Consider the following 18,194-nt stretch of genomic DNA (forward strand, 5'->3'; position numbering starts at 1 on the left):
ATAAAAGTTTAACGAGTTCAGATAAGATCAAAAGTTTAAAATCGGTGTGTTAGTTTCCAAACCTATGATAATTCTCCATACAGGAAGAGTTCAAAAGACAGTCAACCAGAAAAATAATTAACTATGAACTGTAGTAAAGAAGGTAACAGGTCAGCAGAGCACACCGTGTCACTCGTCTGGCATGGAAAAGCTTATGTAAGCCTAACCATCAAACCGACTGCCTTCCTACTGAATTGTCTTGCGGTTCTTACCCAAGAGGAACAATCCAGCTAACAAGACTTGAACTGTGGAAGGGATAACAAATCCTAAATTTGGTTTTGCTTCCAATCCTAATCAGGCTGCTCCCCGAATTATTATATTCTCCAGGTACTGTAGTTGCAGCTGTGTATGTATTTTAATTTACTGCAAAGGAAAATATTTGTTTAACACACCAAAGAATTACATCCAACAATGGAGGAAAACACCAGTTTCCTTTTGGCCTTAGAGAGAGGTACTAACTTCAGAAAAGTTATTTACTGTACAGATACACAGATTTCTAAGAACAACTGAATTTCTGAATAGGTGAAATACATGGGACAAGGTGAAAGCATTACAAGATACAGCCACTTACCCGTATCCTCTTCTGGTATCTCTGTTTGAAGAGTACCTGTTATATTCAGTGCTCTGGCAATTAAAAACCAAAAAACCCAACAACAAAACCTAACAAACCCCCAGCTAACACAGATCATTTCCTTACAGTCAATCACAGCAGACAATTACCTTGAGCAGAGTAACATTCAGTAACAGGAGCTCAACCAGGCACAGATTCCCACTCTACCCTTGAAAACTCAAATTTTTAAAGTTGTATTAAAACTAGAAAAAAAGTATATAAGTGAATATCACACACAACTCTGAATTCAAATAGTTAGTTCTTACAGTAGTTGGGTTTTGGTTATTTTTTAATATTTAAAACCATGCAGGGCGCCTTAACTTGTGTTTCCCTACTCAGAAGAGAACTGTTGCTAACCCAAATGGCACACACTCCTTCCCCCCTTCAGAAAAGACTCGAGAGACAAAGCAGCAAGACAGGTTTTCTATTAGTCATGTTTCCCTAATCCATCAAACACATGCTACTGCAAAGTGGTCTCATAATTGAAACCATTCTAATTGTCAAATATACGAACAAAGCTTTTTCTGTGGTTCACTAGCCATTTTTTACTGTGGTTTGGTTACTCACTGGGCTTAGAAAAATTTGCATCAACGTGACCCCGGACACCCGGGAGGGCCCAGAGCAGGTGTAGAGCTCCAACCTCCCAGCACCTAGGGATGCAGAGCTCGGAGCCTTCAGCAGGTACCAGTTTGCAGGATTCCTCAGCAGTGCTTCAAAGCTAACAGAGGAAGCCTCCTACAAAAGGGCTTTTAATTTATTAAAGGATTTAATTAATGGGCACACGTTGTTTCTGTTCAGAAAGATGCAGGTACCTGCAACTTATTTTTTCAGCGTCTGCATCGCAGAGGGCATATATCCCATAGCTAGGAGATCCCCTGGGGAGTAAGAAAGCAGAGCTGCCAGGAATCCAGCAGCCTTCAAGCAAGCAACGTCAACATTAATTATGATGGAGACAAGGCAAAATAATACAGAGGCAACAAAGCTTTGGCAGCATCTAACTTACTTTTCTGCTGCCCTTCAAAAACACTTCTAATGAAATAAAATGGAAATCCCCACTGTATACTGCAGATGAAGGTGACCTTGGGAAGTGGGGGAAAAGAGGAATCAAAGCAGATGGATGATCTTAGGAAACTGCCTGGTACCCAACAGACCCCCCCAGCCCCGTCCTTCCACCTTCTAACAACCATTCAGAAACGGACAGGTCTAATTAAGTGTCAGAGCAAACCGTATCTATCAACGTCCATCCACGAGGTTTCCACTAGCTGTGTTTTATCCCTGCACTGCTCAGTCTGCAACGACTTCAACTACAGACGTTAACCCCATTAAAAAAACCCACCTCTTCTTATTTTCCTTCCTTTTGCCAATAGAGTGTTACAGCTGCAATGAAGTTGCAGAAGCTGGAGGCTGATTAACAGAGGAAAGTGTAAAGGGAATTAAGTTACACAATGGACTTTTTTCAGCATTGAAGGAGAGATGAGATATTCCTGGGGAGAGACTGAAGCAAGAATATCTGAAAAATCAGTAGCCCAAAGAACTTCTTATTCCTAAAATAAGACAAAACTGCTAGTCTGGGATTTTTTTTTGTTGTTTTGTTTTTCTTCCTTTTGACATGACCTTTATGGAACGACAAACCAAGACTGAACAGTGCACCAGAAAGGCCGTTTATCTACAGCCTGCAGGATTCCATCCACATTTTCAGCTCCAAGATGACAACTAAAGCAATCGAACATCAAATGAAACTCAAGTTTTAAAAACTCCCCGTATCTTTTCTACATAAGTTCGCTTGAAAAGGTCAAAGCAAAACTTCAGTAATTAAAAGAAAAACCAAAAACTTAACACTGGTTTGGCACAGGAATAAATATATAAAACTAGCTATTCAGTGGTGATTCACATGAATTTGTCACATACTACTTAATTGCTAAAGCAATGAAAACTTCTACAGTTGCAGTTTCTAAATGCCAGCATGTTGGGTTTTTTTGTTTTTGGTTTTGGGTTTGGTTTTTTTTAGAGTCGCGACTCAGCATTGTGTAAACATGGAATAAGGACTCTGAAAGACAGATGAGATGAGGTAGGGAAATGGCAGAGCAGTTTTCACATAAACACTTAATCCCATTGATTTCTCTTCAGTAGCACTATTAATATGCTCCATGGAAAAATATTCTGAAGCATGAGGGCAAGTGGGGTCATTCATAACACCCACAAACAGCAGCTTATAACCTTCGTTTGTGTCTGTACAGCAGATACACACCTATTAAATAAAACTTTCTAAAAGTATGTGCATTATTTCCAAATATATCTTGGAGAGCTATGGGTTAAAACTCACTGGTGGTTCAAATCTAACCAGACTTTAGCTTCCACCTTTTCATCCTTTAGCTGAAAATAATTTGGAGTAATTTTTGAAAGGCTTACAAGTTTAAGAAACACAGATTTCTCTGAAACAAAAACATTAATCACCTGAAAAGTATATAAATAAGGGAAAGATAGGGAGGAGAGCTTTATGCCAACAGTGAGCAGACAAATTCTTTTTAGAAGCTCTTATGCTCACAACAAAAGAATGTTCTTCTAAAGCCAGGCAGTAACAACAACAAAATCTAACACATCAAATGCCACAGAATAAGAACATGAGCTGGAATTGTTAAATCAATACAAGTTTAATGCAGCATCGAAGGTGGAAGGCCTTTGTCCATGTCACTTCTTCATAACAAGGTGAAAGCCCAGTGATACAACCCACAGAGTTATTCTATATACTGGATCTGATTGAACAGTGGGAATTAGGATAAATGCATTTTTCCATATGCCCTTTAAGCATCCAGATTGTGCAAGGTTTATGACACGTATTTTTAATCACATCTCAATCTGCAAGTTATGGAATACTGCAGAACAAAACCAGAGTCCAAACCAACAAAACATCTATTTCTGTAATTTATCTTCTTCCAGTATCTAAGCCATTATACACTGCAACTGTATCACTCTAATACAATGCAAGGAAACCTATGCAGAAAGTGTAGTCTGTGTAACATCAAAATCACAGAGAAGTCAGCTAAGCTCTAGTGAAGCACAACCAAATGTGAAAAACACCGCCTAGGCAAAAACCCCCCACCTTTCAGACAAACTAGCATGTATATGGATCTCTCACATGCTCCACCCTTTCCTACACAGGCAAGAAATGTCATTTTGGGCTCTTAGAAATAAGCATTTCGGATGTCAAAAATCTCTCTTTCCCATATCTCATGCCGCTAAATAGAAAAGCTAAATCCAAGTAATGCAGTGAGCATTACACATTTGTCTAAATTCACTCTTAACCCTAAAGGCCTAAAAGAAACTTCAGGGAAGGGAAAGTAACAGATGGGAAGTTAACATAGCTGCAGGAACAAGGAAAGGAGAGAGAAACGGGTTGTTTTTCTAGTTTAACGGGGTTTCTTCTATTTTTGTTGTTGTTGTTGGGGGTTCTTCCCCCCCCCCCCCCCATTTGTTTGTTTGTTGGGGAGTTGCCATGATTTATTTTTCCAGTTCCCTCTCACAGCACTTCAGGTAATGAAAGACATGAGCTTTGGCAAAGATCCCCTCCTTAGCCATAAAAAAAAAAAAAGAAAAAAAGAAAAAAAAAAAAAAAAAACGAAAAAAGAAGAAAAGAATTGTAATTACGCTTACAGGAAACAAAACTAATCAAACCTGAATAGTAACAAAGGGCAACAGGAACATGTTCACTGTATCACATCTTCCTTGCTGGCCAAGAGCCCGGAGTTTTCATTACATTCCCCCCCCCCCCATTTCACAACAGCATTAACAAGCCCTGGCCCAGGACTCCTAGCTTTACAAACTGTATTTGTAGGAGGTCAGCTTTTCATGAGGCCAGAAACCCAGCATGTGGAAAGTGTTAAAAGACTTTCATGTAGTAGAGGAGGTTCTTAAAACTACTACTGTTCAACTCCAAAATTCTGGAGCTTCACAGATCATTAAGAGGTTTCTGAACCACAGTGGAGGGCAGAGTTAGCAAAATAAATCAAGGGTTCCTGTGGGATGTCCTAGTGCTTTACACAACAAGAGGCACCAGGCACAAAGCAGGCCCAGAATTAAACAACGGGGAGGACTTCTCAAATTGCATGAGGAAAGAGCTGTTTTATAACCTGGAATGTACTCTCCCCCTTTCTTTAAAGGTTAGGGTCTAGAGGCATTGTACAAAATAATTCAGTTTGTGTCATGGGCACTGGTAGGAAAAAAGAAAAAAGGGAGCACAGAAAGTACATGTGGAGGAGGGGAAGGAGAGGAATCAACTGTTCCACCCAACAAGAACAATCTATTTCACCATGGCAATAAAAGTACTTATCAGCATCTTTTAAATGCCAGATTTCTTACTGCTGTACAGGAGCATGCTAGCATAAAAAGAAACAACATTCCTTGCCAATTTTCTGTACACCAGATGACCAGAGCCAATAAGGATTTCCCAACCATCAGTAGTCAACATTTTTGATTTTGTCATTAATCTCATAACACTTCGCCTATTTCCCAAGACTCCAAGTTCTTCAATACAGCAATTACTTAAGAAACCATCTCTTTCGTTACATCTCCCAAAATGTTCCAAAGTTCACATTTACAAGAAAAGGGGAATTGAAAAATTTAATCTTAGAAGAGCTAAATCAGAAGGAAACACATCTGTCGACATTCTAAAGTGTTTAAAGGGACGTAAAAAGCAACAGGTTTTCTGTGGAACCTGCTTTGATTACTCAACATTTGACCCAACACTAACCTGCACCTTCTTCACTAGACTAAAAGTAAGAAATGAAGCAGCGTATTGAATTTTTTTACTGTAGAACACGTGATGCTGCAGCGTAAGGAAGTACTTCTACATGGGATGCTGTTGGAACAACAGTCAGCAAGAAAAATGTACAAACAGGACCAGTGGTGGACCCAGTCTTGCAAGACACTTACTAGTCTAAAGCAGGCACAGGAAACCCAAAGCCTAAGCATTTCTCATGGCTCACAGCTTCAGTATCTTTTTTTTTTTTTTCTACATACCAAAAGGCATTAAGATGCCTCAAAATGCATCCTACCTCTTGTCAGGGAAAGGAGACATATCCTCTGCTATAAATCCAAGATCATACACGCACATACAGGGCTGAGGTTCAGATTTGAAGCCTTTCTCCTACCAACCTTGCAGAACAGGCCTCTTCCCTTACGTGTTGCTGTGGTAAAAGCAGTAGATGTTTACCCAAAACACCACCACCTATTACTTCATGAGAATTTGAATTCTGTCATACTCCCAAGCACTCTTCTTTCAGATACGGAACAGGGGAAACAAAAGGGAAACAAAACAAACCAGCAGATTTCAGCTTGTGATGTTAAATGTTTCTTAAAGTACAAGACCTACAGATCCTGTTATATCCACAAACTGCCTTAGTTTCCCCTACAGTACAGCCCTTTTAAACAAAAGCCACTATTTTAACTCCCCGTTTTCAGTTTATTCCAAAATCTGTGTAGTTTCCTGGGAGTTTTCCTTGGCAAGAAAAAAAAAAAAAAACAACCACATAAACGACAAAAAAAAAAAATCCAGTAATCAAGCACTGCTTCTTTTTTACAGCTGGTTTGAAACAAAAATGACAAAATGAGTGCATCTGTCTACTGAAGTTGTTATTGTCTTGTTCTCACAGTACAGTTATAGCAGCATATTACAGGATATTTAGGACTGAATAATGTATTTGGGGGCTGATTCTATGCCAACACAAGACTGTAGATACCGTTCTTACGGTGCCATCTGGGGCAGGAAGAGACGATTAAGGCCAATGATCTGTTGTATAAGAAGAAAGTTAATTTCATGCTCAGTGTGGCAGGCAAGATGCATTAAAAGTATAGTTTACTCTCTGCCAACAGACAGGTTGGTTTTTGGTTGGTTTTTCTGTGTTGTTTTTGTTTGTTTGGTTGGTTTTTTTTCCCCGGTGCACAATCTTTTGCCACCAAATGGCTTGCTCTACTGAACCCCACTCAACCTGGACAACAACTTTATGAATGTCTGTGTTAAGGGTCTGAAGCTTTGCACTACTAAGCACTCCAGATCACCCTGACTTTCCTGTAACATGACTCTCTCAACAGGTCAAAGCTGTTTACATTTATTTTGCTTCCTGAACTTGAAATTTCAAGAAAACTGCTGCAATACCTTTTGAAATTGTAATCTCTCTCTCTCTCACGCACTGTGGATACACACGTGAAATGCCACCACTTGGGACAACACCTAGATAACATCCTCAGTTATGTTAGCTACGATCTAGCTGCCCCCGCTACATTTTTTTTCCCCTTAACTGTAGATTTGCAATTAATCTTCATTATCCCTGACTAGGATAAGAAAGCGGTGTGGGTGCTGAGGAGGAAAAAAACAAGTAGCAAGACAGAATGCTTGTTCCTCAAATGTAAGCAAGCCACCAGTTCGGCAAAAACTAACCGAGCAGTTTGTGCTGGCTTCCAGTGGATAACTAGGGGTGAAATTTGGCCCAAATACACACACACCCCCCCAAATCAAAAAACCAAATTACGTATAGGCCATAAACATCAAGTTCAAACACCCAAGCTGAATTAGCTGCGAAAACTGCTGGACTTTCACCGAAGTTTGTTTTTCAGTATCTCACAGACTTGAGCAATCGCCATAAAACTCAGGACTTGCCAACCAAACTACTTTTCGCCACATCTCCCTCTCTTTCTAAAAACCCTTTTAAAAAAGCATTCCTTTGTCTGCTCCATACAGGAATTTTTAGAGGTTAACATTCCTGCTGCATAGATAAGAAAGAGGGACTAACCAGTACCAGGTAGACACCATATGAAGCATAACAAAGAGACTTGCACTGCGTCGTCCCCTTTGGCCCCATCCCATCCCTCCCCAACAGACAATACCATCTTAGAAAGCCACGGTCATGCATAACAGAAGTCTTTAACTGGCCAGAAAACAAAGCCATTGATTCATGTATATCTTTCATAGATTAAATCAACTACTTGCAGGATGAGATTTGTGCAACACCACTTTTACATCAGTGAAACTATTCTAAAGGACATCAAGGCTTATCTTCCTGCTTTGCCACAAAAGTTTTCGGTTTCCCAGAGCAGGTCACTAAGTTTGGTTTTGACTCGGCTCTTAACTTGTAAAAGCTTCAATTCCACACCCAACAGTGCTGTACATTAGGTACACGATTAAAGATCACGAGATATCAATTGCAGGTCTGTGAATTAGTACCAGAGAGGATTACATGGAGAATATTTCTCTATTAAGCCATTTGAAAAATCAGACACCAGGCAGGATTATACAGATTAATTCCGTCAAGGAGTTATCCAGGTTTTGTAACGTTAGCACTGTTCTAGGACAGGATGCCCCACAAACGTCACTGTTGCTTATATGACGTTTATTTTTGCCTTTCTGAAAGCAATCTTCATGTTTTAAAGCATATCTTCAGTAGCTAACAGGATGGGAAACAAACGACATGAAGGGTTTGGTGCACGGCATCTGTGGAAAAGCAACTTGCCAGAACAGGACACTCAACTGTGAAAATAAACTGCACAAATTCCCAAATAGATACCTATTATATGCACCTGAGATTCATAGGACGTTAGCATTGATGTCTGAGTATTTGATACAATCTGACAACTACCACAAAAGAAAAAGCTAGTGTCTTTTCTCACAGGGAAAGAAAAATGCAGAAAAAGTATACAGCTGGCGGTGAACAAAAACATTTTAACCAGTCACACATACCCTGCAGCACAGATGCAAAAAAGAGAATTCACAATGAGAAAATAAACAAAACAAAAGCCCTTATGTCGGTGAATTATGAACAGAGGTAAGGAAAATACAGTGTAACAGAACTATGAAGAGTCACAGCAGCATGGTGTTGTCTCAGTTGTTGAGGAAGACTTGGACAATGTTGTACCAATTTCCCAAATAATCTTGGCTTAGATGTTCAACTACATACCTTTCACTACAAAGCAGAAATTGTCCTTTTTGGCTCTCTGACAGAACTCAATGCAATTGCCTAATGGCCCTCTTTTGCTTGCAACAATATTTTACTTCTACCTCTAAACCTTCAGAGAAAAATAAACAATGAGTTCCAATCTTGTAATGTAAAATAATAAAAAAACCCCATCATACTGCAGAGTTGATTTATTACTGATGCTAAACGCAATTCTAGAGTCCAGTTGGCACAGTGAATACACCTTCTGCTTTTATGCTCCTCACCTATGAAGGTTTCTTAGTAAGAAGAATAAGCAGCTCACTTTTTGAGCTGATAGCACCGTAATTTACCTTTAAAATACAAAAATAATAAAATTGAAAATGAGTTCTCTTTTTCTCTTAAGAGAAAGCTTAAGAGATTTAAAACAAAACCAAAGCACATTTAGGTACTTTCTTTCCTTGGTTTTACTTGCTTCAGCTGAAATCAAGAGACAGAGGTATGTGAGAGGGTATTTTGGTCTTTGGAGGACGTAACCGTAGTCATTAATCAGATGGCCACACACTAAAGGCACCGGGCCCTAAAAGCAAACAGTCAGTGTAAAAAGGCAGGTCACAGAGCAAGGACTGAAGAGCCAAGGAACATATACCTTCATGATATGTTAAGTCAAAGGAAGAAACTCAGGAAACTGAAACAAAAGGAACACACATGATGTAGATAAACCACTAAGCTGAACTGTGGCCCAAGCGTGTCCAATGAAGTATAGAGTTGGCAGCTCCACTCACCTGCAAGACCTGAAATCAGTTTTAGAGATGAAGACGACATGGTATATACTAGAGTTAAACCTTTATGTTGCTTTAAAGACCTTTCCAAACCTTCTGTTTTATTATCCAATAAAATGATGACATTTGCAATAGGTTTAACAGTTAAACTTTAAAAACCAGCCAAATCACAGTGAACACACATACCGAACATCCCTTACAGATGATCTGGTCTTTGTAAACAGCTTTCAGCTCAGTGCCACTTAAATTTAGGAATATCTCCATCTGAGCTCAGCTCCTATGAGCTCAGCATTTCATTAAATTCTTTGGCTTACTTATTCTGCTCCTGGTGAGAAGCGTGAACTGAATTACTGTGTGCCTCCTCAGTACACTGCTTTACCTTAAAGCCAAACATACTCATTTAGTGTTCTGCCTCAATCAGGTAATACAGCCACCCTCAAAAAAAAAAAAAAAGCATAAAAAATAAAATAAAAAAAAAAAAGCAACATGTTTCCTACAGAAGAGTTTGTTATGCAAATGAATCAATGGTTTCACTTACACAAGAAAAGCAACTGATGCCTCTGCCCATTTTTCAAAATGGACTGAAGCCCAGTAGGATATCTGCTATGACTAAAGAAAAAAAGTGTGAGGCTATCATTTTTAAAATGTGAAGTCTATATTCCCTGTTTTAACAAGAACAAAACCCTCCAACTGTAATATCCACGCCATGGAAGCACTAGCAGCAGTGAGCAGAGATGAAATGAAAAGAAGCAGTGGCTGTTTATGTTGGCAGTCGCTTCAAACTCTAATGGAAAATTTCAGCTCTGACTGCATCTAGGCTAGAACAAGTTATTAAGGAAAAAGGTTCGGCTTTCAAACAGAAAGGGCTTACATAGCTTGTGCCTTTCTGAACACTTCTGCAGCAAAGACAAGTCAGGAAATAATATGCCTTGACTATGCAATGTATTAATATCCTATCATTAGGGGAACATGCCATCTAATAAAATGTATTTCCTTTGGGAGAGGAGAACTGTGATAATGCCCATCCCACAGACACCAACTCAGCTCCTGGTACAAGTAAGTTATACCACTAAATGCAAATATTAAAAAAGGCAATGTAGGCCTTACTAATCGCTTTATAGTAACGGACCAAAATATATTCACCTGATTATCCCCCTCTCTTGATCAAAGGAAAACTGCTATTTGAACAGTTATGTGGAGAGAGAATCTTTACCTTTCATATGCTTGTAAGAATTTTGCATATTATTATTAAGGCTGTTTGTTGACATGATTAGTATACAGTTTGTCCTCAGAGAGGACAAACACCTTGCCAGGCTGCACATATGGTAACTGCAGTGACCTTTCAGTTACTACACATTTGACTATATTTAAGAGCTACTCAGGAAGCCAATATTGTATATTATGTAACACAAGATTAAGCATTAATGAGGCAAGAATAAAATTGTTTATCTAAACCCCAATCTAAAATTAAACAGAAGTTTATGCTGAAAGCTCACACTGCACTCATTTTGTCTCCTAACATTAACAGAGCACAGCTTATTTAGTCTCTGAGATATGTCCCAACAGCATTTACTTGGGAGAAAAAGATGTTGCTATCAGGAAGAGAGACTATTTTTCCTAAAGCAGAAAACGATGCATACTTAGTTCTCATGCACATAAATACAGCACATTGCAGGTATTTTGATCTAAGGAAAAGAGCTGATATTCTTGACTTCTGTTTACACTGTGTTTTAAAGCTAAATACAGAAGCATCTACCCAGAGGCAAGACCTTTTGACTGCACTCTGTCGTCTCTTGCTGAATAGCCAAACAAACAAACAAACAAAAATAAAATCACACACACCAAAGATACCTATGTGCTCAAAAGGGAAATTCAAAACAAAATTAGACCAAAGTCTGCATATGCCTCCACAAAGATTCACTGTCCTCTTTTTAGACATCTCACTAAGCAAGCAGCTCTACAAAGGGGGCTTCAGACTGCCCCAAAAAAAGACAAGCAGACAACGAGACCACGGTCACCATCACTGTACCACAAACCTTCACAGTAGGGGTCACGTCAGAGCCTCAAAACGTTCAGCTAAGTGTCTGGTTTTAAGGATAGGTGGAAAAGGTCAAAAGTCCTTGAGCCTATTCCCCTGAAAGACAGTGTCTCCAAAACCTCAAACCAGTTGCGGCGTATGCCATGGCTAATGATATAACATGCTATTACCCCTTAAACCTATGCTGGGCTGCCAAAGAGACAACCACACACCCCCCTCCCCTCCGTTTCCAGTGGCTAATCAACCAGCATCAGATGTTTGAGTTCCACCGGTCAGACAACACATCTGACAGAAAGCAGGCTGCAGGAACTCCAGCCAGAGGAAAATGAATCTGTTTTTCTGGGACCGTGGCATTAAATAGCTCAGGCAAAGTGAAAGTGCACCCTGACGAAGCTTGTAGAAGTGCTGCTGAGTGACCAGCACAAGGTAGGACCCAGCCCTAACTCCCAGCAAGCTGACACCATGACTTGGCGTCCTCCTCCTGCTCTGACTGGACGTTGCTCATGTTCATGCCGTGCTTCTATTTACCTTTTGCACGTCACTAACACAGAATTAAATATATTTGCAAGAAGACAATTGTAAGACAATCCTCAACCTTGTAGGCTTTTAAGTACATTTACATCAGGCCTATCACAATGCTGGTGGCTTCTAAAACTTTCAAATTCAAGTAGTTCAGGGTAATCACCTGAAGAATTCAGAGCAGGAAAACTTTAAATCCTTTGAAAATTCTGTATTATCACTAAGTTCTAGCAAATTATTCTAAAATGGATGGGAGGGGAACAACCACGTTCAAATGGATGGGAGGGGAACGACCACGTTCAAATGGATGGGAGGGGAACGACCACGTTCAAATGGATGGGAGGGGAACGACCACGTTCAAAGCCAAATCGTATACTTACAAAAACTTGCTGTCAGCTGTGTACCTCGCATTCTCACGCCATACGGATTTAAATAAAAGTTATTAATGAAAACTGTTCACGTCACAATAGGTGCCTCCTAAATTTATTTCCCACCTTACCAGGTAGGAGAATCAAAAGTGGTGCTAAGCACAGACCAAACGAGAGCAGGACACTTCACCAGCTGTCCCACTCAAGTCCAGCTGAAACTAGGAGAGAACTCTTCAGGAGGAAGGGGAAAGGCAGAAAGATAATCTGAACAGAGGAGAAGCCAGATTTAAGACAGAGTTCAATGGAAACCCAAGGAAGTTTCAGCAGTTTTATTTAAGCTCATCTACATGGAGGCAGTTTTTCTCCAGAGTAGCAGAAGGTTAACTAACACTGATCCAGCCCTAAAACTCCAGGCTCTCCTCGATCCATCGCAGCATTCCCACTTCAGCAGAGGGCATGCTCAGCTAAGAGCTTATTTTAGTTCCTGTGTCTCTTGCTTATAACAGCTTGAAGAGAATACTACAGATATTTACATTCATGCCCACTGGGAACCCCTCTCAGACATAAATTTTAAAATAAACTGGAAAAGTGAAGACCTAAACAAACATACAGCTTAGAAATGCGCTAAATATTTCCTTTTGTAAAGATTTTTTTTCCTTGCTGGTTATTAATTTAGAAGAAACAACTAAAAAAATGTTGATAAACTATGTTAAATTAGTCAAAACACATTGACAAATACAGGGTTTTCTTAAAAGATATTGTATACTAACTATGGGAAGGAAAAAAAAAAGCAAAGGTACCACTCAAATAGGACATTCCTTAACACGCTTGTGAAAACTTAGTACAGTATGGCCTAATTCTCATCTCTCATCTTCCAATATTATAAAAGAAATACAATGTCATACCCACCTCCATATTCTGACTTCCCCTACAGTAGCCACAGCTTGCTTTAATATAAAATAGGTTCTACAATAATTTTCTATTTCTGTTGTATTACTTATCTTGCACTATTGTAATGCTCCAACCACAGGGCTTAAGGCAAAAATTAGGAAGAGTTCTCCCCCAGAGAAAGCAGCATAAATGTAAATGTCTAAAAAAGGCACACATTATACAAGAAGCCTGATAATAAGGAGATTTAACTTTAAGTAGGGTTTTGCAGAGAGGCAAAAATGCTGGCTTCCCTCCCCACGGGCTTCAGTGACTGGTAAGGTAAACTCTCATAAATTAGAAACGTGCAGGACGTATTGACCTATAGCCTGGTTTCCATTCAGGGCAAGTCACTTCAAGAATGCCCCTGACTCATTTTCAAGTAGCTTTTGCAGAACTTGGGAGTTGCCGTAGTGCTCCTGTATCCACGTAATAGTTTTGAGAGCTTCATTTCATGTTAATATGGTAGCTAAACAGGAAAATAAGCCCTTTTTTTCTAGCATTTCTGGAATTGCTAGAGGGTTACTTTACACTGCAATAGAAAAATGGCAGGCAAAGTATCTTAAATTATTTTGGTGATGAAAAAAACGCAGACAAATTAATTCCACAGGCTTGTAATTTACATTATTCATTATTCCACTTTAAGGAGGAAAACCAAAACTGGATAGTCAAATATTATTTACTGCAGTCTTTATTCTGAATGCCTTACTATAGCAAAACTGCTGTAAATTTTGTCTGAAAAAGACTGGGAATTAAAAGAAAGCAGAAGTGAGACCTGTGGGCAAAAATAGGAAACAGAGATTAAACAATCCGTTGTAGGTCAAAGGTTATTTGTAGATCAGTTACCACTGGGGGCTAAAAAAGCCTACTCAAAGCCATCAACACTCTGCTTCACAGTTGCTCAAACTCAATATTTAGTCTTCTCTACATTGAGAATTTAGACCTAATGAAGAAAAATGTAACCCTTGAAAAACGATAGCTTATATAAAGTTTCACACCACTTGCAAAACTTTTACAAAAAGCCTTTAGGCCTGATATGCAAGTTCAAATGTAGAAGTCAAGTAGCACAAACAGGGTCCGACACCTGCCCCCAAGCCTCAGTTCTTTACTTTTTCTTTTCCTTTCTCCTGTAAACTGTTTTTCTTTACCAAAAAAAGACATTTTATATTTAAAAGCGTATTTCACAGTTGCTGCAATTCAAACTTTAGAAAAGTAGTTTTGCGTCCCAGTAACTTCACCATCAGCAGAATTCACTTCTGAAGTGAACCAATTTGTTCTAAACACATTGCTAGGAGATTCTCGAAAGAGAAAAGGACTGCTTAAGCTGACCGTGTGCTGGATTTATCAGACTGTGTGCTAAGAATCATACTACTTTGGCATTCCTTCTAAGCTGTCACCTTTCCAACACTGGGCCTTCACACCTCAAAATCCAAGAGAATACTAAAGCAAGGTCTACCTACATTTGACCAGTAATGAAGTTTTCTCATCTTTCTCAACAGAATCAGTGAACATACACACCAACCCAGGCACTCTGGGAATGATTTCATCCTCCCCTTTCTGTTTGACATATGCGGTGTTACGAACTATTTACCAACAGAAGATTGTGGTATCACAGCATCGTCTAACAAGAACATCTCAGAAGAGAATGGAAACATCCTACAGTAAGTGATAGGTTTTAGAGTATTTTTATAGTAACGCTCTTCCCCACTGAACATCCAAATTCCACACAAGCAAAAGTCTAAATAAATGATTATGCTTTAAATAAATATCTTTCAGATCACTAACACGTTGCTAGAAAATAGTCGAACTCAATTTTCATTATTTCCCTTCTAAATTCAGAACGAATATGAAAACTGCTTCCCAAAACCACCCTCCCAGCAGTTAAATGACACCTGCAGAATAGAAACCGAAGCTTCTAGAGAAGCTTGGCAATTAGGACTAATGGAAAAGTAACTAGATTCCCAAGGCTTCCCAAACCCTCTTTCCTTTGAAGAAGCCAGCCACTCCTCCCTGTCCATCTTCCTTCTAAGCACTTGCCAGGATTTCTGATAGCATGACAGTTATGTAAGCTTTATTAAGTTCAGTAGAGTAATAAGCCACAAATCAATTCAGAAACTGAAGTTACACGCTTGTCCTCCACATGTGTCAGGAACGTGAAGAGTTAAATACAACAACCGAATTCACAGGAGCAGGCACATACCTCAGTCTTCCAGATTCAATTAGATTTTGTTTTGTTTTGGCTTTCTTTAATTACCCACTGCCATTTGAGTCCAAGTGGGTGACATAAATGTATTATCCCATCATAATGTCAGAATTTAAAATTAGATTTGGTCTCCATAAATACACTTCACCCAACCTTAGTGACTCCGTCCAGCAATGACGACTATTTTATGTAACATCTTTCATACACTAAGACCTAAAAACTGCACTAAAAATTACAGCTACCTTTTTCTGGCTGTGGATTTCTCCTCCATTTGTCTGAAGAGAATTCAGTTCAGGGTGAAAAGGAAATAGTTTCGTAAGATCAAACACTGAAACAGCAGGAGAAAAAACAAATTACATAAAGTACAAATGTACTTACAGTCTCCTTATTCGGAAGCAACTCCTTTCGGATCCTGAAGAAGTTCTTGCCGTACTGCCTCAACCCCTTAATAAAACGTTTCTGTGATAAAAGATAACAAAAACAGTATGTCAGCAAAAGGAAGGAAAAAAGGAAAAAGGAAAAAAAAAAAAATCTTGTTAATCGGCACAACAGCCAAACAACGTTCTTAGCTTAAGGTCTGCCGACAGAAGAAAACGTTATTACCTACACAGCAACTGAAAACAGGCGGGGGAAAAAAGGCTTTGAAAAGATACCGAAAAATTCAAACCACATTCCCTTCTACGCCAAACTTCCAACATTTGAGGCTTAAAAAAAGTCAGTACCACAGTCAGTTCTTCCCCAAACCGACCGAAGTGTTCTGCCGCACGTCTCCTTTGAAGTCTATTTTTCAACTACGAAGAACCAGGCGAAGGAAAATACGCAACGCTGATTTTCAGGGGAGAAAAGTGACTCTCCGGAGAAGGTGTTGCAGGGGTTAAAGAGTCCTTGCAGCCGCCAACCCTCCGGCTTCTCCCGGCCCGATTTTCGGCGGAACAGCAGCAAAAACCTTCCCGAGAAAGCCCTCGGCCGGGCGGGAGCGGAGCCGCCGCGGCCGCTCCCCCTCCGCGGCTCGCAGCGGTCCGCGGTCGCTCGCCACGCCGAGACACTTCCTCCTCCTCCTCCTCCTCCTCCTGCGCCCGCTCCCGCTCTCGCCCTGCAGCCGGGGCCGAGCCGCGCTCGGCGGGGCCCGGCGGGACGCGGCGGCTTGGGGGGGGGCGGTGAAAGCGGTGGGGCCGCGGCTGGCAACGGGGCGAGCGGCGGAGCCGAGCTGAGCCGAGCCCAGCCGAGCCGAGCCCAGCCGAGCCGAGCCGAGCAGCCGAGGGCCGGGCGGGAGGCGGCGGCGGCCGCCCAGCATGTGATCGCGGCGGGGCTGGGCGGCGCGGCACCCGCGGGGCGCGCCGCAAAAGGCGGCCTGGATCGCCGGGGTGTCCCCGTCGTGTCCCCCCCTCCCCACCCGCCGGGCCCCCCCGGGAAAGCCCCGCGAAACCAGCTCGCCCCCGGCCGAACGCCCCGACGGGCCCCGGGGGCAGCGGGCGGCGGCTTCCTCCGGGGGCAGCTGCCGTAGCTCCTCTGCCGCCCCCTTCTCCCCGCGGCCCCCCTCAGCTGCCCCCTTTTCTCATGTTTCTCCTCTGTAATCCCCCCCCCCCCCCGCACTAACTCCTCGGCCTCCAGCCGTAAGCATCGCTCCCCCTCCTCCTCTTCCCAGGGCCAGCACCTTGGTAAATCCAGGGGGGCTCGGGGACCAGTCCCACCTACACCCCAACATTTCACCCCCCTCAACCAGTAGCAGGAGACGAGGACTGAACCCAGAGCCAGTCCCGAGGACTTGTTCCTTTCATATAATAAACATACAGGTTTAAACACTAGCAAACACCAAATTGTGCCTGAAAAAAAAAAAATAAAAAATAAAATAAAAAAAAAAGATGAAGGATGTTGAGTATATGGGCCCGAACACTGGGGAGGGGAGGGAGATGAGAATTAATTCTTCCCTAAAAAGAAAACCATACCTCAAATTGCTTAATGCATTTTGGCCCACATCTCCGTGCAAACATCTATTCGAAAGAGTTGGGCAGGTGATTAGAGGCTTCTATATTGTGGATAAAGAATCCCAGAAAGGGTAATTCACTACTAAAACACTGCTCTGTACATAAGCTCCCACCACAATTCTCAATATGAGTGAGCAGTCTCTTTGGAACCTCACGCATATTATTTTACGGATATGCTCCCAGAGGGATCTATCCTTACCTAACCCTGACCCTCAAAACCAGCAAGACTTCTGGGCTTGGCCCAGAACATGCCTGGGGGCACAGAGACAAGAATTAACCACCAGTTGTATATGCTTTGAGATTACAGGCCCCTTCCAGTATATGATTTGCTCATACCCACCTGCTCCTATTAAAGCAGCAAGCAGAGCAGGTGGGAGTTTTAAGAATTCAGTGACAGCAGTGCTGGGGTGCTTGAACAAGGAAAATTTTGCTACAGCAAGGTACCAGCCCCCCAGTTCACAGGCAGAAGCCACATATCTGTAGAGCAAGGTAGCAAGACTGTCCGCAGTGTGTAACTGGTCACTAATGCCTTGCCTACTTCTCACTTATTACCACGTGAAGGACAAGGAATTTTTACTACACTGAGGGGGGAGGCCCATCGCTCCCCTGGCACCACAGGCACACCTCTCCTGCCTTGTGCTTCTGGCCAGGAAAAGGTGGCAGCAGCAACCAGGCAAACAAACGTGCCCTCCTACCCCTCCCAACATCCCAAAGAGCAATGTAACGCCTGCCTGCAGCTTATCGCAAAGAAGGAAAATCAACTAAATCAAGAATGGTTTAAAACCAGGCAATCCAAAGGGA

General features: G+C 41.3%; 1 protein-coding gene across 4 annotated transcripts in view; it reads right to left on the minus strand.

Annotated features, from left to right (window-relative positions):
• RERE (arginine-glutamic acid dipeptide repeats) overlaps window positions 1-18,194 on the minus strand; it is a 203,905-nt gene that overhangs the window by 39,684 nt on the left and 146,027 nt on the right. For all 4 annotated transcript variants that reach the window (XM_074925103.1, XM_074925101.1, XM_074925100.1 and 1 more), the window contains one exon: window positions 15,787-15,867. In XM_074925103.1, the coding sequence (XP_074781204.1) occupies window positions 15,787-15,867 (81 nt within the window). The remainder of the gene's footprint in view (window positions 1-15,786; window positions 15,868-18,194) is intronic.

This window comes from Athene noctua, chromosome 22 (assembly GCF_965140245.1).
Source record: "Athene noctua chromosome 22, bAthNoc1.hap1.1, whole genome shotgun sequence".
NCBI lineage: Eukaryota > Metazoa > Chordata > Aves > Strigiformes > Strigidae > Athene > Athene noctua.